This window comes from Pygoscelis adeliae, unplaced genomic scaffold, assembly GCF_000699105.1.
Source record: "Pygoscelis adeliae isolate BGI_AS28 unplaced genomic scaffold, ASM69910v1 Scaffold194, whole genome shotgun sequence".
Classification (NCBI taxonomy): Eukaryota; Metazoa; Chordata; class Aves; order Sphenisciformes; family Spheniscidae; genus Pygoscelis; species Pygoscelis adeliae.
This window is the reverse complement of record NW_008824549.1, coordinates 283,170-310,352: the sequence shown is the minus strand read 5'-3', so window position 1 is coordinate 310,352 and position 27,183 is coordinate 283,170. Positions and strand designations below refer to the sequence as shown.

Below are 27,183 nucleotides of genomic sequence, written 5' to 3'. Positions count from 1 at the left end.
CTATATATCTATCTATAATATATATATTTCTATCTGCAATCTATTTATATATATAATCTTTCCAGGAAGAACACTTTTCAATTAAAAAAAGTCTCCCAGGTTGGTGTAACCCACCCATTATCACAGCTGTATAGCTTCAAAGGTTGGTTTTAGAGGTGGGGACAGAGAAACCTGTTGAAACTGAGTGGTGTTTCATATCTTTGACAAAAGTTGTTGTGCCCATTCAGAGTTCACATGCTTCTTGCTTTCTGTACATATAATTCCAAGAATAAACCATTATTTACTATGGTGATGTTTTAAAATTAAGAATCATAACTGATGTTCAGATAAACAAGACAGTTGGCTCAACTTGCTGTGAGAGCACTTACTAGGGGCTAATGATGGGAAGGGTGGATTTCACAGCTCACAAAGGTCTTCCCTGTAGATATGTAGATGGATGCATCAGCTGCCTCGGAACTTGTTAAGAGAAGTCTATACTTCTCCTTTTGCTTCTTTTTTTTCTTCTCCACCATCTCTCCTCAGTTTAAAACCATGTCAACACTAGTTTCTCACACTTCTTCCAAGTTCCTGCCTAGCTTTGTCCTCTCATTTTTCAGCTTGTCTCACTTATAAAAGTATCATCCCTACCTGTAGGAACTACATAGCCTGTACCTGTCCTGTCTGTCCATCAAAACTGCAAAAACTGTGACTTCATTTGTGTTCTCTAAAATTCCTCTTTCCGTAGTGCTCAAATCATTGCATTCTATAGTTTTTCTGATAAACTTTTCATTTTGTTGCTTTTGTTACCCATTTATCTAGTTGCTTCAAGTAAGTTGTTACTTGCCATCTCATATGTAGGCTTCTCTGGGGTACTACTTTTTTGACACAGATTCTAGGTTCAGTAGGCCTAGAATTAGGCTTTTTCAATATTATCCTGTTATAAATAATAAAAATGCAGTCAGGTGATAATTAACTTCTGTGATTCAAAACCAAACCTGTATTACCTCCCAAACATGGATAGATCTTCATTATGTATAGCAGCTAGGAAACCTTGAGGAGGAAATATAGCAGTGGAAGGGGTTGGTTGTCTGTATAAATAATGACTTTTTCACCAGGGAGAAGTTAGGTGGATCATTTGAAGTCTGCTTGTTTTCTTAAAGAACAGTCAAAACTGTGTTTTATTGTGTTTCCTTTTCCTGGACCAAAGTGAGCATCACAAAATGTTTGTAGACTCTTGGCTTCTCAAGACCAAAAGGGTTTGTATTCCTGCAACAGTGATTCAAATGTTGGGTTTTCTACAGTAGATTATTTGGGTGATTTGCTGTGCTTTTTGAATTCTGACTGAAAGTTACAGGAAGATTGAGTTTGGGCGTCTTTTATTTGTTCTTACACAAGTAAGTGGTTAATGCGGCTGTTGTAGCCAAAACACTGCCTTCCCCAGTGAGTTTGCTGGCTGCCATGTAATATTTGTTCACCACCCTCCAGAGCACAGTTGGCAACATTTCAGTGGTGGTGTGTGTCCAGTACTTGTGAAATGCCTTTGTTATCTTTCTGGATAAAATAAGCTATGTAAATGTACGACAATAATGTTGTGGCTGAGCATTCTCTCTGGTCTCAGTGCCCTCCAAATGGGAGCTGTGCATGCCAGGGCACTTTGAGAACATCACAGCCATTGCAGCTATGTTGCTCTCATCCTGGCACCGTGTGAACAAGTTGAATCCACTGGCAAGAGAGAGGTCGGGTTGTGGTTCAGAACATCTTTCTGAAAAGAAGATAGCCATCATTTTCAGGAGCCCAAACCAGAAAAAGAGTAAGTGTGTAGACTGAAAAATTGCAAATAAGTACCTAAGGTTCCAAGGTTCCTCACTGCCAGAACACAACATGTGTATTTATTGGAAGTTGATAGCATACCTCAGACCCAAATGCCAATAACAGAGAAAATGTGACTTGCATAGTCTGAATTCTCACTGTAGGCTTGGTGTCACAGTGGGAAATGCTGTATTATGACTTACAGCAGCCATAGCCATTTTCTCCTGGTTCAGCTAAACCCATGAAAGTAACTTATTCTGATAATTATGGACATAGTACAACTTTCATTCAAATATTTTTGGCAGGTCAAATATATCAAAATATGATTGTAAAGCTACTTTTTATTGATTCCAGAAATAGTCTTTAATGTTTAGTCTCTGGTTTTCAAACAAAGCCAGAAATATTTCAGTAGTTTTTCTTTTTTTCTTTGGAGAGGAAATGGAAAATATGGATTGAGATATGTCTTAAATTAATTGCACTTACAGGAATGATATATCTAATTACTGTCACATTCCCTGCTGAGATTTAAGGAATCAGTATATAGCAATTTGTCCAGACATATCTGCAGTAGACATTGTGTTCTTTCTAGTTTTTGAGACTGATAATCAGAGATGAACTTTGGATGATGGCTGTGCTCATTCTATGACTTTTTAAAAAATAAACTACTTAGTAAAATTTTGCAATAGGAAAAAATATTTAAACTATTTGGAAGTGTTTATAAGTTTTAATGTTGGCTAATTCGTTTTTTGATTACACTTATAAGTATACTGGTAACATCTGTTGTGCAAGTTACTGTACACAGTTACCATCCTGCAAGAAGTTCATGCTTTCATTAAACTCAAGTTACCAGAACGCAGCACTGAAAGATCTTTAAAAGTCCAGTCACTGGAATTCTCTTCATTTCTAAAGTACTGTAAGTACTGAGTCCTTAACAAAATATGTTATGTATGCACAAGTGAATCAAATGCTAGGTGAATGAGTCTTGTCTGAGGCAAACTGGATCTTACCTACATGCTGAAGATACTCCAAGGGTAGACACCAGAACTACCAGCTTTATTCACAGCATTAGCAAGTAGGTCCACTGAAGCCAACTGAACAACTCCTGGGAGAAAAGTTGCGCGAGAAGTGGTTAGAGGAACAAATTATTATGTCACTCTAGCATCAGTGACAACAGCAAGGCATGTTATATTAAAAAAACCTAAAGTACTAAATTAGATTGTCTGTACCAGTGTCCATCTATGTATGCAGTTCTCTCTCTTGCACACCTAGATGCATCTTTTCCATGCATGCTGCTAGTCTGAATCTACTTTGAGGTACGTAGCCTTAGTGACTGTTTTTTGAAAATTTGGCCTTTGAGAGAGACATAAAGCATTTGGTTAAATTAATAGTTTATTTAATGATCGCTTGAGCTAAGTTTATGAATTGACTGACTTTTTAGCAAAAATAGAGAAAAGGTTTTTCTTATTATTTCAACATTGCAAAGTAACTGCCTAATAAAATGTGTGTTTAAAAACTATGCTTGTTTTACTACTACAGCATGTAAAAAAAAATTCCTTCTAAAATCTATGGAGGACTACAGATCTTCACCCCAGGTATCAACAGTAATATCTTAAGTCAGTTAGCCGGGCTATATGAAAGTAACTTCAAAGTTGAGTGCAATTTTGTGTACGTTGCTAATTCTTTTCTGCCATAGCAATGTCTATCTGTTGCAATACATTGGGATCAGATACAGATGCTAGGTATCAAATTCTTCCATAGTAGCTAAACAAAGTGTTTTCAGAGGAGAACTTATCTTGGAGCAAGCTGCTGAACTTCTCTTTGCTTCCGTTCCCCAGCTGCATAAGTATATATATAGTATTGTGTATATATACGAAGTATATATTGTATGTGTATACATACACACACACACACACCAGCCACTTGTGGAATGGTGATGTTTGAAGCATATGTATTTATTTTCTTGTACATGTTTCACTGAGCAAATGAAGACCTACGTTACAGGAAAGTTAAGGGATTTGCCTCTCAAAAAGTCAATGAAAGACTGAATAATCAAAGCCAGACCACTCGAGGCCTCTTGAGCTTACCTTAGCCACACTATCATCCTTCCTCCTAAATATACAGTTTCTCCTTTAACTACAGGCAGGACGCGTGGCTGCTTTCCAAACATGCCTTTTCCTCACAGGGGGGCCCAGGCGGTGGCAGTTTGCCAGTCCTCTATGGACAAGCTGATAACACAATATCTGTTCATGACCCCTCTTGTACTGTGGCAAGGGTCCTTTAATTGGGAGGAAGGAAGCAGTGCATCCTCTTGGAGCTGATGGCTTGCCAGAATTATCCAGGGCCATGTGAACCCAAGTGAAAAGTATTTTTTGCTGCCTTCTTAGCAGTAGTAAAGTGAGATGCACTTAATAACCAGTGATCGATCTCTGCATGGGGAAACACTCCGTGCTTCCAATCTCAGCAGCACCGCTTTGCAGAGATTGGGGGTGTTGCTGCTCTGCCGACTGGTGGCATCTTGCTTGGGGTGAGGTTCCTGGCCCCGCTTTGAACCATGATTAGCTGCATATTTTTCTAGCTGTGGTACTGTTTATGAGAAGGGAGAAGTGCCCAAGGGGCACACACCCAAAAAAGGTGAAGAGTAAGTTAATTCTTTCTGAAGGGCCACGAGGTGAATGGCTTGGGACCTCTGCCTAGATTAAAGACGTGGCAGTAAAAGATTCATGATGTAAGTCCAGACTGTTCATCAGGTATGGCTGGATAGTGCTTTACACTAGATAAAGAAACTGTATAACAGAGGAAAGACAGCTTGTGATTAAGGCACCGAACCCGAAGTGTTTTGTCAAAGCCTAGTTCAATGGGAGATTTCTTCAGTGCTTCTCAAATTTCATTTTATTTCTTAGTTACACCTATGTCAGTACTTACTTTGCTCTTTTCTTTTTGCTTGTTGGTTTGTACTGTGTTCAGTAACCTCCATTAGAAGACATTTGTCAGCAGAGCCATACTGATAAAAATCAATACTTTTTGTGTGCATCTTAGTACCTCAGTATACGCTAGAGAAACTTAATTAAAAAATTGTACAAAAAGTGGCAAAAGTCTCTGATATAGTTTTGGATTCTGTTTGAATATTGTCGTTCACAAACCTCTATTCCTGGCTCTGTTATGGTCTACAAACATTGCTGTAAATCAAGACATAATTCTTTTTTACAGCAGTGTGTAACTGTTCTTATCAATTTTTTCTTGTTTCTTAATGGATGATGTTAATGGGAAAAAGGCTTTTTTAAAAAAAATACAAAAATAACCATTCTTCTACAATCCACATTTCAAACTCTTTCTCTTTTTATTTGATTGGGAGAATAAGCCCAATTTATTGGGCATATTTGCATAAGCAAAACTATCATTTGCGCATGATAAAAATGCTTTAGACATTTACCCAACAGTGAATATAACAAAGGCAGTGATATCGCTTGCCCTCTGATCAGCTTTGATTTTTCCCAACTGCAGATTAAATTTTATTTCATAATATCATCACTCTTCAAACATACTTATAATTGGCACCCTAGAGAGATAGCCACAGGATGGATGGTACTGCTGGAAATGTTGGCTAAATGTTTATACTTTTGGAGTTTAGAAAAATATAAAGTCCAGTAATTCAGTGATTAGCCTTTGAATGTGCAGAAAATAGCAGCAGAAAAAAAGACAATAATTTATTGTTATGTTAATTCAACACTTTGAAATCACTTTGACTGAAGTTTTCAGTTTGAGTGCTTGAAGAGTGTAATTTTATGCGAGTGTTGTTAGGTATGACTTATCTGTGATTTTTAAGGGATTTAAACCTGGCATGACGGCTAAAGGGAGTTGTGTGTGCTAGTGAAAGAGACTTTAAATACTCAAGATTGGATAGAGGACTTGACAGTGCTGTCGCATGGCAAGAAATAACTTCACAGTAACAGGTGTAATTCCCCAGCCTACAAGTAACACAGATTTTCTGTTGCTTTATTGTTCAGTTTTGCCAGGAACATGCTTTCTGCTCAGCATATACTGTAGATGGCAGTAAGGTTATGCTAGAAAAGGGTACGTGGGCTGGAATAACTAAATTAAAAGATGTGTGTAAAACCCATGGATTGGTTTCAGGTTTTGAATCTAAGCCATCTGTTTATAGCAGATCTAATACTTACTTGAAGGACCTCCAGAAAGGACTGGTTATTGTTTGTCACTTCTGGTAAAGACCAGGCCAGCTTCTTCTTTCCATTTTGTTTGGCTCTGCCCAAATTTGTTTGGATTTGCTTCAAAGTAAGCAGACATCTTTGCAGTTTATCATGGTAGATGTGAAACATGGCAGTTTGTGGATTCACAGGCAATTCAGATGCCCTCACCTTTCCCTGGCATGGGGCATGAATCCATTGTGAGTGACACTGATAGCCCCAGGATTTCGGGACTATCTCTATATTCCCAAAGTCTTCAATGGCCCTCTTTCTCCTCTGTGTTTGCACACAGAAGAAATGAAGTAGGACATGGTGCCCTTGGTGTAGCAGTTCCACTCTGGTGAGGTCTGCCAGGGTTAAGAGTAAAGCATGGTGCATGCTGAGCAGTCTCCTGTTCCTGAGACCTTTCTTTCAGCCACACTGACCAGAAAGGCCCATAACTGAAGAGGGCCTCCTCAGCCTTCCCAAATAATTTTCACCAGACTCTGAAATGCTGACTGTAGTTCGCTTTTCTCATTTCCTGCATTGTCTTTGGTGGCTGATTGCCTCTTCTTGCATTATAACCCTTCAGCTTCCCACAGTACTCTCTCCTTGCCTCATGTAAATATGTTCTCCTGTTGCTCTTCCTCTTGTGAGTGCCTTCCCCAGGCAGAGGTTTACTGATCAAAATATTGTCATCAGTCCTTTCCTTGGATGTGGTGTTGTGAACTCACCGATTGCATGATGGGGTCACGGCTCTGGACTTGGGTATTCCTTTGCTATATACATACATCTGTATGTGTACACACACACATGTATGTCTGTATATATGGAAGGCAAAGTTTGGGAGAATTGAACAATATTAGAGACTCATTGCCCATAAAACGTGGGTCGGAGACCATTGGCCCACTATAAAACACCCATTCCACAAATGAGATCACAGCAATACTCCTGTTAAAGCTGAGGATCTCTCCTCCTCTACCTGCTTGAAATCCAGGACTGAGTCCCCATAGTGCTGTCCTCACTGGGTTTTCTGAGTTCCCTAAAGGGCTTTGCATTAGCAACAGAAAAGAGACTTTCTGGTGTCACTTCTGCCCCAGTGACAAAAGAGCCAATATATACTCAGCCCCACGTTGCATCAATTCTCTTGCTTTGGTCCAAGTGTCCTCCTCCTCATTACCCCTGTATCTCCTCACCGTATGTTAAATTCACTTGTTCTCTCTGGCTTGCCACAGGCACTTATCAGCCCTCACCATATGGGTTAATATTGCTGTCATTTTTAATGAAATCCATTTATTGTAAGGAGATGGATATGTGGGTTGTGTGGTCTCTTGTGAGACAATGACTACATTGTGATTTCTTCATGGCCATTACCAAAAAAAACCCTTTTTTAGATAGGGATAGATAGGGACTCTATCATGTGAAGTAGAAATATGCAGTGTTAACGCTAAGGAACAGTATCTCATAACAAAGCACATCCTTGCCTTTCAGGGATGGGAAATATATCTAATCCCTGACTGCTATTTAAAAAAAATGTAAAAAAAAAAATCCTTAAGGTCCAGTTTCTCTTTTTGCTTGCACTTAAATTAAGTCCTCTACATAATTTTAGATTATCCACATGATTTACAGCAAGTAAACATATATAGCTTACTAGTGGAATCACATCTAGATGTAGGATTTCATGCTTCATTAATATTTATTATGGTCTTCAGCTCGCACTGGAAAGTTTACACAAATGCATTCTGTATCCAGTAACAAAATAGTAAAATACCAAAACTATCATAACCAACTTTTAAAGATAATTCCTGAAGCAGATGTTCACAAACAGACAATTTTTATTAAAATAACAGTGGGAAGGAGTTTGCTTTTGTTTGGCCCTCAAGGAAATTAAAAAGCCTTTCTATAATTTTGATTATAACTTCAAGAGGATTTTATTGTACCAAGGATGTGGTTGCATGAAGGATGGAAACCTTAAGGGTTTAAAACCTGTTTTTAAAAGCTACAAATTGAACTTCTCTTGTTAATCTTAGGAAACAAAGTCCTGTGGCAATTTTCTTCTCTAATGTGCGGAACATGTAGGTCTGTTATAAAAACTGATAATACAAAAATGGCACCCACTTCTTCAACACATCTGCTCCCTGAGCATATGTAAGGAGTATCTGCAGATTCCTGTGACTAAAATAAGTACCTACGATTAATCCTACTGGGGCAGAACAATGGAGGAGTAGTAGGTTCTTGCACTTTTTTTTTTTCATTATCAACAAAATAATTGACCTCCATTTTAGACCATGAAAATCTAGGGAAACTTTTGCTATTGGCTTCAAGTCTCCATTGAGCTGAAGAATGTTTGCATCAACGGTGAAATTTCACTGGGATTTTGTGATGGTGCTATCTTGAGGATGTCTTCTCAAAATACATCCTTTGCACTGGTATAGCTTGTAGGAACAAGTACAAAAATTACTAGTAATGATATTTTTCTGCTACAGAAAGAACTTGATCTGACTTCTAGAGCAAGTTTGAAGAATAGGGAACTAGAGAAACTCTTCTTTTTCTGAATCCTTGTGTACACTGTTCGGAAAGATACTAGGAGGCGAGGGAGACATGACCCTCCAAAATTCAACAGTGTCCCTTTTGTGAGGTGGCTTTTCAGAACAGAACTACCATTATCCATGCATTTGCATGTATTGAGAAGCAGATAAAGCTTTGCTTATGATAGATGGGAAAGAGGCTATGTCCATAGACTGTGCACAGGACTATGAACAAATGACTTTTAAGGTCTAATTCCAGTTATTCGTGGGGGCCTCCAGAAGGTCGTGGGACCTCTGTAAAATTGAGATCGTAGGCGTTTATGTGTATGTCTACCTATTGCGTATTTATAAAGTGGTTGTAGGTGTGCGTGTAATGTACATCTATGCACTCAGCAGGGTACACCTGTCTCTAGATTAATGGCATGCCCCAGGGCTGTGGTCCACAGTTATCCAAAAAAAGGGGCTTGTTAGACCACGCTGCAGCTTCTGTGTCCTTTGCACAGAAGCCAAGCGGTGGAGGTAAGGGGTGGAGAGAGAATGGTGCGTGTCTGGTCTCATGTTGCCATGAATTCAGGATGTAGCTGGGGGCACTGGCAAGGACCTGGGCTTTAGGAAGCTCTGCTGAAGAAGCACCCTTGACAGTTTGAACAAGCTGCCTTTCAGATCCCTGTGAATTAAAATATACTTGAAGAAAATTAAAGTTGCTAAAGAACTGAAACTAAAAGGCCCAACTTAACAGAAACTTAGTAGTGACAAAACCAGCACAAAATACTCCAACGTATGGCCAATTTGGGAATAAAGGATGGCAATAACTGGTTGATAAAGGAAGACTAAAGCATCATGTTTTACCCAGCAGGAGTGAGAAAACAGGTTTAGAGTGGTAGGAGTTGCATAAATGTTTAATTATGATGAACAAAATATTGATTCAATGGTCTCGATAGTGCACTGCTAAGTTTGAGGGGTTATTCTTGAATGCTTACCAAAGTCTGTTATTAAAATAATTTTTGTTTATTTGAAAGACTTAAAAAAACCAGAGATATGAGAGGTTTTTATCCAAACCGAAATGAAAACCACTTGCATTTCTTTAACTAAGTACAAGGGTTTAGGAAACAAGAAGATATGCAAAAGTGATTATCAGCCCTACAGTATCTTGAAAGCTTGTGGAGGAGTTCTTGTTGATGCTCTGCGTTCTGTAGGATCAGGCTTGTATTTTGCCTTCTGAGCTGCAGATCACACAACTGGTAGCAATGGGACAAAAAGAAGAGTCTGTAGCTATTGGTTTTCTCCAAAGCATCTTAACATAAATGATTAAGGATAGAAATAGAAAATTTGAGACCTGAACTTCGAGTGATTACTGGCAGGAAGAGAAGTACCTGTGCTTGTACAGCAGTGGGCTGATACTTTTGGAGACAGGTACACCGACATGGCAGCAGAGCTCTTCAGAATGGTGGTGGAGCACTTGCAATAGACAGTAGATGGTGCTGGCTTTTCTGGAAGAGGGTTTCTTACAAAAAAGGCTGATAGTTGGAATTTGGATGCTGGGAGGTGGGCATCCTGTATTCCTCTGATCTCTATTGTTTTGTGCAGTTGTGGACACTGAGAGCACAGTTCATAAAACTGGCAGCATTTACTCAGGACCCAAGTGCTAGCCTGGCTTTAGGTTCAGATCCAAATTTTGCATTAGTCTCTATTTGAAACCAATAAACCTGTATCTGCCTCTTCTGGTCTGTGTTTATTAGAAATACTTTATGTGCATTTTTTTAAAAATCATGTTTCGTACAGGAGGACTCTTCCCTCAGAGTGGTTCATCTATAAGGAGCAGAGTACTCATGAAGATTTGGGACACGGTTTGATCTCATTTATATTGATGAATCATAGAGCTGTGATTCCAGATTGGCACTAGGAGAAACTAGATATTAACACCTGTGCCGTTTTTTTCTGCACACCGTTTTCTGACAAAGTAAGTTTCAATTTAATGATACTGTTACTTACCACTGTCATCTCTTCTTGATTTGCAGATGGGCTTCTTCCGCCGGAGGTACAAAGAAATTATCGAGGCTGAAAAGAGCAGAAAGGAGAATGAAGATAGTTGGGACTGGGTCCAGAAAAATCAGTGAACTGCCCGCGAAAACTAAAGCCCAGTCATGTGACACGTGCTTGCTAGCCTATAGGTCCTGCTCTCGTATCTTCCATATGTGGAAGAAGGAATCTTCTCCAGATTTTTCGGAGACCCCGTTGATGCTGTGTCTTTATCACTCCAACAGGCTAGGGAACATATCCTGAGGCAACCACTGCAACCATGTCAGGTGACTGGAGCGATTACACTTCATTTAAGAGCTGAACTTTGAACTTTGGTAACCAAGCTGCAGTGCAGAGCAATATTTATGAATCCAACTATGTGGTATACCCTCAGGGGAAGACTGTTACCTAAAAATATTTTTTATAAATATAAGCTTTTTATATTGATTATGTCTTTATATTTGTATCAATGTTTTATAGTTTCTATTGAATAGCTATATAGTTCACTCAAGCACTGATATCTGGCTAAATCCTTGGAAATACATATATGTATATATAAATCCTATTGTACTTTTAAACTTCGATGCAAGAGAGAAAAGAGAGATTTGCAGATCAAAGTAGCTGAAATCCTCATATGCTTAATTCACAGGGCTTGGTAATGTTGTATATAGACCATTTAATGGCAATAAGCCGAAGTCTTTTCACTATCTCTTTTTTTGAGTTGAATTTGGTGTTTGATTTATAAACTAAAGAACCTAAAGTATTACACAGATGTGATGTTCTGTATCTGCATCTGTCTGTTACTGGCCTGAATGGGAGAGGACGAAAAGGCTTCCTCGGTGACATGTAGTAAGACTTGTAGCTTGCTTTGGCACACTGAAGAAAGCATCACAGAATGTTTTCCTTTGGGAATTTTTCTCTTGCGGTCTCTGGTACTTTGACAATGGTCTAGGGACTGTACAATTGAGATACCAGAAGGATATAATTGGGCCAACCACTATGGCATTGACAAATTCCTTGGAATTAAAAAAAAAAAAAATGGGGCCGTATTAATATTAATGTTAAGAAGGATAGTTTTTAAGCTACTGTTAATGATTGTGATCTGTTGCTATCAAAGCAAGTGGTAAATTGCTACAAGCTATGAGCATATTATGCCTGCCTTGTGAGTTTCATGCACGAGTCATAAGTTTGTTTATATGATAATTTTAAGAGAAATAAGTAGATGCAAGGGTTAAAATGTTTGGATCTTTGGATCTTGAGATTCCCTATCAGGGTGTTCCATGTACTGAATGTCATCCTTCCTCAAGCATTAAGAAGGAGGTTTAGTCAAGGTGCAGACGTTACTGGATTTCAGATCGCCACTTTGTTCACTGGTAATTCCTTAGCAAATCATTTGTTGAATTAGAAGAAACTTAGTTGTAATTAATTCAACCATGTTTCTTCAAAAAGCTCTTAGATTTCTGAATAGAAATAGTGGAACTCCGTAAGACTTGGTTTTAGATTCTGCTTGTACTTTGCACCTTGTGTAAATAAGAAGTAAGTGTCACGTTGGTATAAAATCCATGTAAGGGAAAGAAGGGTCAAGCTCTGTGGTAGAAGGTGAAGGAGAAACAGGAATGAATGGTTGCAGGATGTCTCCTTCCATAAGGGTAAGATAAAAGAACTGCTGGAAGTTTGGAAACTTGAATGCAGAGAACATGCAAGAAATCTGCTTGAGAACAGGTCTTATTCTTGCTCTTCCTTGCCAAATTCATTATAGCTTCAAATTTTAAAGAATTAACCACGTCCATGTTCCTGTTTGCTTCCCCCCCCGGCATTAAGTGCCTGCTATTACTACAGCATTGATCAATATTTATTAACTTAACTATCTGCACCCATTAGGCAGAAAATGGTTTTTAAGTGAATGAAGTGTATTGATTCAACGTTTGACAAGAAAAGCTATTAGTCTATTCAGTTATCTTTCTTAAAACAATAATTGGTGATTTGTCAGATTTCATATAACAAATGATCACTTAAGCCAGAATCTGAAAAAAAACTGCTGAGGCGAAATCCTGTTAGAACCACATGTAGTGGACTGCAGATTTTTCATCAGAGTGCAAAAACAAGAGGCTGATGGCCTTCGACTGCACAGTTGTAGTAGAGGCTATTGAATTCCTCACAGTATGATATTTCTGACATCAGTTAGTTTTGCTGGTATTTAAACCTAATGTAAACCTCTCTAAAACTGAGCCCAAAAAGTAAATTTGCTGAAAAAATAATTCAGGGGACAAGTGAAACTATTTGTGAATTTAACTGAATTTGAAAGTTTCCATCCAAAAAAAGGAGGAAATTCCCTTTGAAAAGTGGAAATGCCTCGTTTCCACTTTTTTAATGAAAATTTACTTTCATATCTGCCAAAAATGCTTCATTACAATATTTTAAAAAATCAAGATTAATTATTCCTTTGAAACATCTTTTTAAAGTCTATGAAGAAAAGAGTTTAAAAAGGTAAAATACCCATTTAGCATTTCATATTGTTAGACAACTGGTTTTTTGTTTTTGGCTCAAGGCAAAAATGGTTTTCTTATTTGGTTAAAGTAAAAACCAAATAAAAGTAAATCCCATTTGATTGAGCCCACACTGGACTTTTTTGATCTCTGACTTGAATTGTCTACTATTGATCCAGCACAAATCATCACTCATTGAAAATCTAGTTGTTCGCCAGATTAGTGACATATTCTTGAAATAATCCATAAATTCTTAGTATCATCACTGTTAGGTACTCAGTAGTTCTGTTGTCACAGATGCTTTTGTTTTTATATCCATACTCTTCATAATTTTTTTTTCTTTCCTTTTTTTTTTTTGTCAAATTCCATTGTGGCTCTTGCTTGGTTCCAGTTAGGATAGTCAGATTTGACAATGAAACATAGCAGTACTTAGTATTAAAATCCTGTAGATGCACCTTTCCACTCCTTAAAAAGCAACCAAAAAACCCCAACCCACTAATATCAGTTGGTTGCAATCAGTTTCTAACCCAATAACCTTATGAAAACGTAATATACTTCAAGAATGTGTGGAAAATAGCTGTGCTATAGATCTGCTGTTTTTTTTTTAAATTAAGAAATCGTAATAAATGTAATTGTATCAAAATCTAAAGAGATGGTTGCTTTGGAACTTGCTTCTAGGGCTCTGTAAGTCCCCATCTGTCAGCTGCTTGTTAGTTCCTTTGTACTGTACCGCTTGCGCAGCAGAGCTGGGGGAAGTCATTGTACCGGTTCTCTCCAGTTAATCCATTTCAGGACAAAGTCATCAATTGTCTTAGACAACTTCATTGAAAGGTTTGCTGAATTGGTATGGCATTTTTTTTGCAGCGGGCTCACTTTGCACTGGCTCTAAGCTACACAGGTGGAAGCTTAAAAGTGGGGCAGTAATGTTTTCAAATCCATCATCTGGCATCTGAGAGATCTTTTGTTTATGCCCTGAAGCTTGTAATGTGCAGGGTGTCTTCTTATGGATAGTACCCTTGAAGTTGCTTTTACGGTAGGAAGAAAACAATCTCAGAAAAATATGCTCAGGAAGAAAGGGGGGGGGGGAATTAAGGAAAAATTCACTTAATGCAGAGCCTGTGCTGTTGCAACCCCATTTAATTTCTGTCTTGACATCAAGAAGATCACAGTCATTTCAGAGTTTTGGTGGCCCACAGCACAGGGATGAATTTCACTTCCCAAGAGCTGAAAGCATTTGCCACCTTTCACGGCATGTTTTGTGACCATTTCGTTTGAAAACCAAGGATCTGCTCTTAGAGGTGAATTTCCATCAGTTCACCCCGAGCAACAGTAGGGCCAGTGTACTCTGAGGCTGTCACTAGTATGCTCTGGTACTTGGCCACTGTAGCCAACAAAAATACTAGCTATGTTTTTCTGAATAAACCTAGTTTCTGATTTGCTTAATTACAATGAGGAAGTCAGCAAACTGCGGAAAATACTGGAGCAGCCTCTGAATTGAAGTCACCTCACAAATCATTTGGATTATCTGAGAGACAAATCGTGCTTGATGTGAACCCCGAGCCCGGTAAACCACTTAAGCCATCCTTTCATCCCAAAGGGGCAAAGGCTTTTGCAATGCCGAGCGTACCAGTGAGGGCAACCCTCTCTGCCTTCATACACGAGTGGGAAGGACCCTACATACAAGCCAGTGATGTGCAGGTAACTCGGCTTGCTGAAAGCAACAGTTGCGCAAAGATTGCGCTTGGCAGTATTTAGTGTCGACTTTCTTGAATGTCTTCTGTTCGTGGGCACACTTCGGAGTCTTGCACAAGTTTCAAGCATAGTATCCATGTGGCGTGGGAATATATAATACTGCTTTCACTAAAGGATTAAGGGAGTCATACAACTAATTTCTACCTTTGTCCAAGTTCATCCACTTGCTAGGGTTTCTTGGATATAAATGAAAGTAGGCTTTGGTTCATTTAGTGTACATTGATTAAACTGGCATGAAGACTATAATTGCTTTTGGAGCTTGGTTTGCATACGCAGTAGGGTACCCGCACCATTGTCACTCCTTTTTCTTAGAATGTCACTCCTTATGTATTGTAAAATTGTATGTTTCTTTTTGTGAACTTGTGGTTGGAAGAATGTGTTCACTCTTATTGATGTCACCTGTATTTAGAAGCTCGTGTTCACCTGTATTCTAATTCACTTGCACTGTTTTGGAAATGTCAGGTTTACAAAAATACAACTTTTTGGAATAAAAAGTGGCTGCAGAATTATCCTTATAATATCATTTTGTCACTTATTGTCCTTGTCAGCTCAAGTATTTTTCCATTAATCAGGTGAGACATTTTCTCATGTATGTTTGAATTAAATGGTATGTGCATGTGTTTATCTGCGTGTGGATAATGGACATCTTTTATCGTAATTCTATGACTTGTATAAAATCAAGCTATTTGGAGACTAAAAGTATAACTAGCTTGACTACAATATTGTAAAACCGTGGAAATAAAATAATAGCAGTGGGAATTATTTATATTTCAACAGTATTGCTCTATCAACATCAAATAAAACCCCACGTGGTGGTGATACTGCCCTATGATAAGAGTGTCGACCTGTATAACTTGAGTTCTGTTTCAATCTGTATGAATTTGGATGAAAGTCAAATTATGCAGCTTCACATATTTTTTCTGCAAGGATTTGTATTCCACGAGTAGCTAAATAATACATTTGAAAGATTTTCTTCAACTCCATACATCCCCATGCTTACTTTGTCAAAGGGAGTAGAAGCTGGATAGAAGCAGTAAAAAAAGCTGATGGAGTTCTTTGGCTGTGGTGTACCTCTTTGTATTTCTAATACCCGTTAGAGGTCCCACCGAAGTTTTCTCATCATTTTGTGGATGGGCGAAACCTCTGTGGTGAGATACAAACTGACCTGAACCTTCATTCTAAAACAAACCTGAAAAACTGAACCTGAAATTTCAGGCTCTCCCTTTCCTCAACGTCAGCTCCGTTCTCTGCATTTTGTGGAGACCCTCTGTGTAAGTGTTTAAATGTTCTCCAGCCGTACAGAAACAGTCTCTTTCCTCTGTGTTAGGCTCTCGGCTGAGTATCTAAGAACAGGCTGGGCAGAGTTAGGACCTAACCTGTGACTCGGAGCACGTTTGCACTGGTGGAAGACCACGGCTTTATGTACCACAAAGCCAAAGGCATTAGGAGAGCTCCAAGTAGGTGTGGGTCCTGGCATGTAGGTAGCACCCTTCAAAGTAAAAACATGCTCAGTCAGGAAAGCTTTCTTCAGGGGAAAGAAAACATGGTTGGACAAAAGTGGTAGGAGGATGCTGCTGCCGAGAGGAATGCAATGCACAGTTTGCTTTTGGAGATCAGTGGAAGGTTTAGTGCAGCAGCAGCTAAAATAATAACCAGAGATTTTTAGATGTACTCATACCTTTTTCTTGGCGTGCGAGCCTCTGTCTGTCTGTCTGTCTGTCTGTGTGCGTAAGCAGGCGGTGGCTGTCCCCTCCCGGGGAGGGAGGATTGATGAGCTAACACTGCCCTCTGTGGGGCTCGCTCGCCTTTTTTCTTTTTAACGAGCAGAGAACAGCAGTCTGTACATCGCAGGATTTTGTGTGTTGCCTTCGCCCCTAAGTGGCTTTTCAGAACCTCTTAGGACTTCTACGACAAAGTGGCTTTGTTTTAGAAAACAAACCCGAAACCTTTTGCAGATTTGTTTCTTCCAGTTTCACCAGGAAGGGAAGAACTAGATCACAACTAGATCAAAATTCAAGAAAAGGAAGATGTTCTTTTACCACAGCAAAACCAGCTCATTTGTTAGCATGCTGCTCAGCCTGGCTGGTGTGTAGGACTGGAGTCGGTCTGACATTTCGGCTTCCTACGCTGGCCATTGGCCTGCTCTTAGGATTGGATGTAACGGGAGCTCCTCCGCTAGATCTTTTCCAGTTAGTAGTGAAATACCCCGTGAGAAAGAGATAAGTGACTTTTCCCCACACCTTTTGGGTCTGGTGGGGTGGATACCGACCTGGGTAGTCCTAGGTAAGATGTTTTGATTTGATTAAAATTTTGAGTGCCCGTTACACACTAGGTATTGAGTGCCAGAATGACTAAGGAGAGTGTCGGGGGAGTCATTAAAGATGCAAAGTAGATCTTACAGTCCTCTGGCCCCAGTTGGCTTGCTACCAGAATTAAAATATGACAAAAGCAGCTATTTTTTTGAAGATTCAGATGCATAAATGGATTTAAGGTCATGTGACTGCTCACTTCTGCACATTCAGGGTTTTAACATTTTAAATGGCTGCAAATGGAGATTTTATGTGCAAGTGGTTTTGACAGAAGTAAAGCATGATAGTGGCGAAATGAATCATCTTAACAAAAGAACAATGGAAATTAGTTTTTCATGTGTTAGCCATGCTATAATTTCCTGTGACTGTCTGAAAGGATTAATTCATGGATTTCCAGTTCATTTCTTCTTTGCTTTTGATGTAGTTAGTGTCATTTTAATGCCTGAACTTCTAGATGTGCAATGTTTTGGTAAGTTAACCAGCAGTTCAACAGCTGTAAAGAATCAGAAATTAATGAAGTAGTAACCCTGAACAGAGATTTCCCTGCTGCAGACATGTATTCAGATATGATGTATTGACTATCATGAAATTATTCTAGATTTATACTAACACAAGTGAGAAGGGATTCAAACAGGCTCCCTTGAAGCTGAAGGACACACATCATGAGACAAGCTTTGCACTAATCTGCATAAATGGTAATATGCAGTAATTTCTGTCATTTAAACACTATTCCTCTGGGTTTGCTATCTGAGAGCTGTGTAATTCAATCCTAATGATGCCGCTCTGTGCTATATTCAGAAAGAGAAAAGGAATAGTAAAAAAGTGATCACTTTATCCAGCAAAGAGACCGCTTCATAGGGAGGATATAGTCTGTCCTAGACCAGTCTCTTAATGGATATATGGGGCATTTGAGAACTGGACATGATCTGCCCCCTTACCTTTATCTCACTTGAATAATCAGGCTGATGGCTAAAATTCCTATTATGTATTTTGCTGTGTTGCTTTTAGGGGAACAGCACAGAATAGGAAGCTGGCAATGAAGAGATTACCTCGTAAGAGATCAGAATACCGGCTCAGTATTAAATTCGTGAAGTCTAGGGTTGGACAGAAGATGATAGAAATGGGGTAAAATAGTTTTCCCCATTTTAATTTTCGGGGTGGGGGATGAGAGACTGCATCTAACAGTGTGAGAAAATACAAGTTGTTTGTGAGATTGCCAAATGCCAATGTCAAGGTAGTGTGTTGCCCTGTTTCTTAGCTCAAGACTGTGTCCATGACGTGGCTTCACCAAGGTGAGACTCATGCTTCAACTTGACCAGGTGGCACATGTCACCCTAGAGTAACCTTGTCTCATACTCCACTGACTGCTCAACTGTGCTTGTCCCGCTCTCACTCCCGTCCTACAGAATCTACCAACTTTTTCACCTGACCTCCTCTTATTTTTCTCCTCTGCTTCGTAAGTGTTATTACCCTTTTCTCTCAATTTGTCTGCATAGGAGTGCTAACTTATATTTAAGTGATTTTTGCCAACTTGCACTAAGCTTGAAATATGTCACTTTTGTTTTAGACCCAAAGAAAGATTTGTCCTTCTGAAAACTTGGCAGTTTTCCTGACTACATCAGTACTTCTGAAGCCTGCGGGAGGTTGTCAGGCGCTGTGGTCCTTTCCTAGGCTTCCTTTTCATCTAAGTTATTAACCAGGTTGAAGCATACCTTGTCAAAACACCAATGAATGTGAAGTGGTAGGTACATAGATAGATAGATAGATGTGTGATCAATAGCTAGATACATGTGTATATGACTGAAAATTATTTTGGAAGTCGACAAGTCAGATAAAAAGGCTAAGCCTGCCAAAGCCTCAGCCCTTCAGAATAATGTAAACGTTTTATTTGGAAATTCTGAAATGCAATTAGGAGCATGGGATTGGAAGGTCCTCAAGTCCAGTCTCCTATTTTCATTGGCAACTACTCCATATATTTCCTTTCATGGACTAATTGAACAAGGTCCAGTAGAACCAGTTAAATATCTTCTCCTTATTATTCTTGCTAAAAGACTATTCTAGCACCTCATTTTGATAGTGCTCTTAATGGTCATTTTCCCTCCGATTTGTTCTCTTGCCAACAAGGTCTTTTAATTTAAATAGCTCCCTTCCTTCCTTCCTGTTCTAAGTTGATCTTTCTTGAATATGGGTGACCAGAAGAAGACACTATTTTCCTGGTGAGGTATTAAATTCCTTGCCCAGTGCCTTGTACATCACATAAGACTGGCTCTCCTGGCTCCATGGAGATTACCAGCTCTCTATGAGATGTCTTGAATGATGAGGGACATTGAAAACTCTAGCACAAACAACCTTTCTCAAGAGCTTTTCATCTACCATTTTGTGGAGTCTAGAACCCCCAAGTATCATATGTGCCCCATGGAGAAGGTTGTTATGAGCTGAAGGGAACCATCCCATGGCTGTGTCTGGAGCTGTAGATCTTTGGAGCATGATGCCTTCATGCTAGGTGAGCTGGAAGGGAATCAGAGAGGTTCTCCATGGGAGGCTTTGGCTGTATTTTGACAGAAGTTAGCTGAAACTGATATATAAATGCATAAAGCAGTTTGACTTCAGTGAGTATTTTTATCAAAAAATTCCCAACTTGTGCTGACCACATGCTAGGTGACCAAAACACCCATTGGTCTTATTTATGCTTGGAGTCTTTCCTAAGATACCGTACACTTAAAGCACCGTTAATTATTGTCTAATTACTTTTAGCAACACGGTATAGGCAGAAAAAAAGTGCTCTGAGATGGGGAAGTTGTCAATTATAGCTGATTATTAAGGGGCCAGGTGCACGTTTTATTCAACAAGATAAATATGTCCCCAGATGTTGAGTATCTGAAAGTTCATAACCACACAGCTATTTGGTAGTTGATGTGCCAAAGTCACCTTCCGTAGGTGCTCATTTAAGATGGCCCTTTTTCTCTTGTGCAATAGTGTTTGGGTTGGCATATGAGCACATTGCCCAATGAAATCTGCTCCTCTTTCTCTCTCTGAGTCCCAGGTTAATTTACCTTAGTATGCCCTGGAAATGTTATTTGAATTGATTCATTTGGTTAATTTTCTGACTAGAATAGCTGTCACGTACTTCTGAGTGCTGGCATACCGTACAGAGAACACAGTCTTACAATAGAGTGATAGAATCTGAGCAGTACTTTTAAAAATAATGACTTATTTTGGCGACAGGTATCAAAAGCTGACATACGCTATGAAAGGGATGCTGTTATCAAACATTTCTGTTTGGAATAATCTTTTCTTCAATAAAATGAAAAATAAAATGGCCAAAATGTAAAGCATACATTTTCTAAGGAAAGAATCGTGTAGGCTAAGTGCCGTGAAAGAATCTGGAGTTATTTATTTCTGTCTTGATTTCTTTCATTATTTAACCCTTGATGTTGTTATTCCTTGGGAGAGTAGCATTGGGTTTAGGCTAAGGCTCTTGGAAATTGCTTAAGTACTATTTACTAACTCAGTTGGACTAGATGATTGGTGTTGGTTCCTTCCAAGTGAACTATTCTATTGTGTTCTAGTTCAATGACTTTTCAATTAACTAAGACCTATATGACTGATTTAAATGCAGCTTTGCATTTAGATATATATTGTATTTATAGCTGTAAATTTTTTAGAGATATTTCCATAACGCCTGGTGTGGAGAATTCTAGATGGATTAAACTGCTTTTATAATGGTACAGAATCCTACCATTCTTATGAAGAAGTAATGCATGCACCTTTATACTGGCAGAATGGGTCTGCCCTCGGTGGTTAGGGTGCGTATATGTAAATTGGGACAGTTCTGGGGTATGGAGAATACACAGGAAAATACTCAGACTTTACCTCATTGATTTTGCTTTCAATGTGAAACCGACTGACATGTTAAAGAGAAATCCACTAATGGTTATTAAAAAAAATAGATCACCTCTGGCTCAGGAAATCCCAGTGATTTCTGCACTGGAGGCAAGACGAGTGTACTGGGGAAATGTCAGTCCCCACTTGACCTGCTCTTTTTCCTTCATGTCTGCCCCCAGGCAGTGTTGGAGACAGACAGGATGCTGGGCGAGATGGACCTTAGGTCTGGTGCAGACCAGGCATTTGTACATCCTCATGGCTTTCAACTGGCCTCCATCAGCAAGGCAGGGGCAGGAAATTCTTCAGATGAGCTATAGCACCAGAGAACTTCTCTGGCTTCCGAAGGGAGCTCTTTTTGTTTTGTTTCAGTGGTTGCAATAATAATAAAAATAATCCTATCTCCATATAAGTAGAAAAAAATCCCCATTTCCATGTAAGTCAGCTGTCATTTGTCTTAGAAAGAATAACAGAACATAATAACCGAAAATAAGGAAGACTGGGGGGACCAGGTTTTTTTTTTTAAACACCCTTTTTTTAAAACACCTTTTTTTTTAAGACACCTTTCTGTCTTTCCTTTTGCAGTTGGAGAGTGGATTATTTCAATAGCTCTTTCACCTCCCAAAAAAACTACTTCTGAAGAAAATTAATATTTCAGACTAAACCTATAAGAGGCTCCCAATATCAAACACTCCAAAGATCCAATTTCCCAGTATCATTTTGAGTCATCTCAAACCTCACCGAAGTGATACCTAAATATTCTGTTTGTTTCCATCATTTAAAGTTTTCACTCCTTCTGGCATAGCTCTTTATAATTTGTTTTACTGTCTAGCATTCTCCCATCATATAGTCAATAGCAAATACCTTCCCCCTGCCGCCCCGAACATATGTTACTGCAGCAAAACATTTCAGGTTGTTCCCAGAGGAAAATTGTCCTTCAGATGCCAATCAACAATATTAATAACAGCGACGAAACGAATTCTACTTTGCTTAGTTCATCCTAAAAGCTAAAATGCTGCTAAAGGCTAGTCAGGAACATGACTGAAAGTTAAAGGCGTCCACCTAAAGAACATCGAAGAACTGTAATTTGAAATTGTAATTCGAGTCTCAAAATAGCAGGTGGTGACTGCTTCTTCCATGGCTTTGTGTTGCAACAATCACATAACGTGAAGTGCTAATAAATGTTTATGCCTCGTCTCCCTGCTCTTTTTTTTTTTTCCAGCGGAGATGTAGCGCTTTGAGAGGTGGCAGAATGAAAGCTCTGAAGGACTAAGTCCTCTCTCTGGGGAGCAGAGCACGCAGGCCCTCAAAGCACCACTAGTGTTGTGACGAGTGTTGCCAGAACAAGCATTTGAATACTGTGATAACAAGAGATGCTCTGGGAATGTGAAGCTGGATCCTAATTTTTACCTGTGAGTAAAATTTCAATGGGACTGTCAATGGCAATGTGGGCACGCGGCTGCTGTTTAGCAGACCAGCCTTAGTCCTTGAGCCTGTTACAGCAGACATGTCTAAGAAGAGAAGTTATGACTAGAGTCATAATCAGTTTAGCGCTGGCAATTTTTTACCAGGGACTAGACGGGCATAAAAAACTCATTTCATGCAGACCACCAACACGTGTCACATTAACTACTGGATAATTTTTAAAATGTACTTTTAAAGCTGAATAACAGCAGACTCAGCTACCTGTCTCCTGAGCTGCTGCTGTTGCTGTTTGTATATTGATGTTACACTAGTGCCCAGATGTTCCACGGTCTAGACCCTATTGTGTGTGAAATAAAATGAATGCTCCAAAGCTTCTGTAGTGTTAGAAGATCTTACAGGATTTTGATCTTTATCCTACTGATAGATCTCAATGATGTAAAAATCTGCCAGTCATCGAAAACTCCACAGTCAACACAAAGAGTGTGAAAAAAGACTGAGATGATACAACATTTTGGTTTTAGCGAAAGTGACACTGGCCCTGTCATTTAAAAGCAAGTTATGCTAGTATGTTGTAGCATTCCCTTTGCTGTTCTCTTCTGCACACACTTTGAATGATAGCTGCACTTTTAGAGTAGTATAAATGTTTATATCGGACAAGTTGCTATTGTAATTCATATTTACTAGTCTGACCTAAATTACTAAAAAAATCAACCACCCAACTTCGCCAAACAATGAGTCTATGCCCTGCTCAAGAAGTGGTGTGCTATAATACTCTTAAAACTGTAGGCTGGGTTAAGAAAATATGGGTCATATCCTCTAATGTAATACTGTCCTCATTTGTCCTGAATTTGAATCACTAGTGTATTCAAAGCCACCTTGGATAATTAGGATAATCTCCTTAATTTGCTTGTCTCTCATGATGCCTACAATAATACCACAACAGCATCCTGTTGTGTCACTTACTGTAATGCCCCGTGTCTTACTGTTCCATCGCGCTCTGCTTTCCTGTATCTGCTCGTTTTATCGACCTGGTGCCTGGGACTATAGAAACTGCAGAAGTGATGGGGCAGGGATCCTTTTTTCACTATTTGGCATGTCCTCAGGTCGGTCTGTGACTTCAAACACTATATTATGGATACAACAGACCTCAGACTACTTGAAACCTGGATGGACCTTGAATCCTAGACAGAAAAAAAAAAAAAAAAAGATGTTAAAACATTCGGTTGTTAAAAAAACATCTTGTTTAGTTTAGGTGCTTTCATTTCTTTATGGCAAGCACTTCCAGCACAGCCACAGCGGAGGTAATTGGAGCAGCCGAGTGAATGTAAATCTGAGGAGGATTAAGCCCACTGTCTATAAAGCTCATGTAGCTCTCGAGCAATCCAGCAGTGATCAATTCATTATCATTACAAGAAGCCTGCCAAAGAAAACCTACATGCTATTGAAGGCAAGATGACTGTAAAATTAGAGATCAGACCAGCTCTAATGTTCACTAATGGATGTGAACATTAGCCTTGCAGCTTTAGCCAACTGCGCTGAAAGAGACCCTGGCGACATTTTTGGATAAAGTACATTAGGGATTGAAGATTTTCTTTTTTTAATTTAACATATTGATTTATTTTTTTATTGGAAGTTAAAGTGGCAGAGGAAAGAAAGAAGTTGGAAAGGATACTGGAAGTGGAAAGGAATGAAGATTGCCCACTGGCTTGTCTTAAATATTCCTTTCCTAGTTTTTTGCAATATTCAGCAACGGAATCTCTGAGTGAACATTTTCTCCCCACAAAACTCTATTTGTTTACTTTACAGTCCAGTGCTAGCGCTGTCAAGCACTACGTGCCAAATGAAACATTGGAAGTAAAACTGACACCATATAAACTCAAAAAAAGCCGATTTTATGTGTACAGAGAGCTACTCGCTGTTAGTGAGCAGATCTTGAACAGTAAGTAGAAAAAACCAAATAATTTCGGCTGTCTTGACTGCTTTATTGTTAAAAAGCTGTGATAACCTCTTAACAGTAATTACGATTCTTACAGTCTTTAGGAGGCAAGTAACCTCTGCACAAGTTATAAGAACAAGTGACTTGCAAGATACCTTGATGTGTAACCCACGGTCCAATTTCCCTATTGGATTTAGCATCACATCAAGAAACTTACTCCTCTTTGATTAACTTTTTTGTTGCAGAAATGACACTGAAACAAAAACTTGTTGCATTCTTTTTTTCAGCTCTGCTGTGTTCTTTATTCTGACTAAACTCCTTTTACGCTGTTGGCTATCCGCAGCTACCCCCAGGATTAGTTCTGCCCTTTTTAGTTCTTTTATACACCACTTTATCATGTTAACCTGTAACAGGCTCCATTATATAAAGTAGCATGGCCACAGCACTGGAAGTTACATGCAAAAGCCTGGGCAGGACTTCTTCACTGGCAGCCGCTGGGATTTTGTGTTGGTTACACATTTCAGGCATTTATTGTCTTTGTGTGGACTTCAAAAAGCGCATTAAGAGAAACCCAGGGTTGTTGAAAATTTGGTTTTTTACTGAATTTTCTGAAGCCTTTACACAGAAATTTCTGTTATTCGTGCCAGATGTCTGTGCGGTCACATACTACCGCTGAATATTTTGCATCTTCCCCATAGCAGTTCCGCGCAAGCGCTCTAGGCAGCTAAGAGGGGACCCACTGCTCCCTTGTCTGTGGCTTGCCCAGGGATGCTGCCCAAGGCGACTCCCTGTGGTGGTAGCCCAGCGAGCGCTGGCCGAGCTGGCATGCGAAGCCCAGGGTTACAGGGTGAAATCTGAATCCGCCTCACTGGCTTCGCAGTATGCTCTTCCCAAAGATATGCCTGGAAAACGAGCTGAAAGTTTTGGGACCGTGAGGCTCAGGCAGGGACCCAGGAGATGCTGATTCCCGTGGAGCACCCAGCCTTAAGGGAGCTGCTTTAATTCGCTGGGGAGCTGAAGGCAACAGAGGTAGTTGAAGAAGGCCGGTGAATGAGGTGTGCCCAAGGGCTGGGGGGAGAGAGAAAGAAGTCAGGGAAAAGCTCAGCATTATTTAGGTGGTTGGCTAAACTGGCCAAAATGCAGTTTATTTTTAAAAGAAGTGCTAGGCATGAAAATTTTCTGTGATAGTTATACAGTCCACATCTTGGAGGGGATGCAAGTGAGACATACTTCTTAACGCTAAATGAATACTGCCCCGGCGCTGACTGAAGTGGAAGATATCCGAGACACTCCCCAGCTGTATGTTGTGTTTACACACCAAGACGTTTCCTCCTCCTTCCCATACTCCTATTTTCTCCATATTTATTATTCTACTTCTCTTTTCTCAAATATTATCGTAATTGCTCTAACAACAAAATCCTGAACAAAATAACAGGAAACTGAGAAAATAAGAGGAGTGCTCACCCCTGTCCTCAAGACATTTTGCTAGAAGCCATAAATGATTCACATAATGGAGGCGAGACGGAGTCTTGCCTGATCCCATGTCTATCATAAGCTGCTCAGCTTTACCTAGTTATCACTGAATTGATGGATGCCTGTTGGGGTGGGTGGTTGCGTGGTGGTACTCGTGCCAAGGCTGACTCTTTGCTCCCTTATCTACTGCAGTGCAAATCTTACATTTGTGTAGCAAAAAACGCTTGTGTTGAAAAGCAGTCAAAAGCTGGGAAAGAGCAGCGAAAGGGCAATGCACCATCCTTACATAGCTGCATGAATGAAAACTCAGTGCTATGGTACTAAAGCTGCTTCCAGGACTCGCGCTTAAATAAGTCCCCGGTGCTCCCCCATTAGAGAGCTGCTCTTCTGCATGTTTCAGGGTGAAATCCAGACCCTTTGAGATCACCGCAATCCTTCATTGCTGATTTTGGTGGGAGCAGGGACTTAACCTAAATATTTTATGGTACCATCACGTAGCATAACATCTTATAATTCTTGGGGGAAAAAAATCAGATATTCATTTGTGATGCCATGTGGCAAAGGATATGTCCATATGGCCATGTTCACAGCAATCAAACAGATAATGCCGCTGAATTCAGTAGGCACCATCGCGGCACAGCCCTGCGGAGGCTGAAAGAGGAAAAAAAAAAAAAAAAAAAATCATTGATTCAAATGAGGCCAAGCTTTCACCTCATGTTTTTAGTGTAGCAAATGTTATTGCAAGCCCACACAGAGCCAGCGTGAAGTGCAAATTACCACAGGAATTTGTCATATTCATTACCAACCTAGCATCATTAGTTTATATGAGTGTAGGCAATTAGAAGAGAGGTTTCAGCTTCTTTCTTTGAAAATGTGAATTTTATTAACAAAACGACAAGCTTTCTTTCAATGAAAGCAAGTCATATGCTGCAGGAAGAGTCATAAATTTGAGGAAAGAGCTAAGAGCCAATGTTTAACGAAGGCAGCATCACTCCACAGACTAGAAAACAGGCAATAACTCAATTCCTCGTGTACATGGGAATCCAGTGGAAGAAAAGTAACAATGGCTGAGAAGATTTCGTTTGCAAAGGCAGATTTAAAGCCACTTCGCAGAGTAAAGACACTCAGGGGACATCAGTGGACCTTGTTGTCAGATGCTGTACCTAGATTTGGTTATTTTGCATTGATTGCTCTTCATTTTTTGGTTATTCGGTGTCCCCCCGCCCCCCACTTGATAACACCTGTATGTGAAGTGAAGCTGCACTGTTTATTGTAGGCAATATTTCTCCCAGTGAATGAACATAACTGATGAAGATGCCTCCCTTTTTTCCCATGGGAGTTAGTCCCACCCTGGCACATTGCTATTAGCTCAAGTCTGGTTCCCTCTGGTTCTTTTGAGTATCA

The 27,183-nt window shown here is 39.6% G+C and overlaps 1 protein-coding gene across 1 annotated transcript in view; it reads left to right on the top strand.

Annotated features, from left to right (window-relative positions):
- The window catches only part of ITGA9 (integrin, alpha 9), a 221,539-nt gene extending 210,925 nt beyond the window's left edge, over positions 1 to 10,614 (top strand). Inside the window, exon 28 of the mRNA XM_009321898.1 lies at positions 10,516 to 10,614. Coding sequence (XP_009320173.1) covers positions 10,516 to 10,614 — 99 coding nt within the window. The remainder of the gene's footprint in view (positions 1 to 10,515) is intronic.
- The last annotated feature ends 16,569 nt before the right edge of the window (positions 10,615 to 27,183 follow it).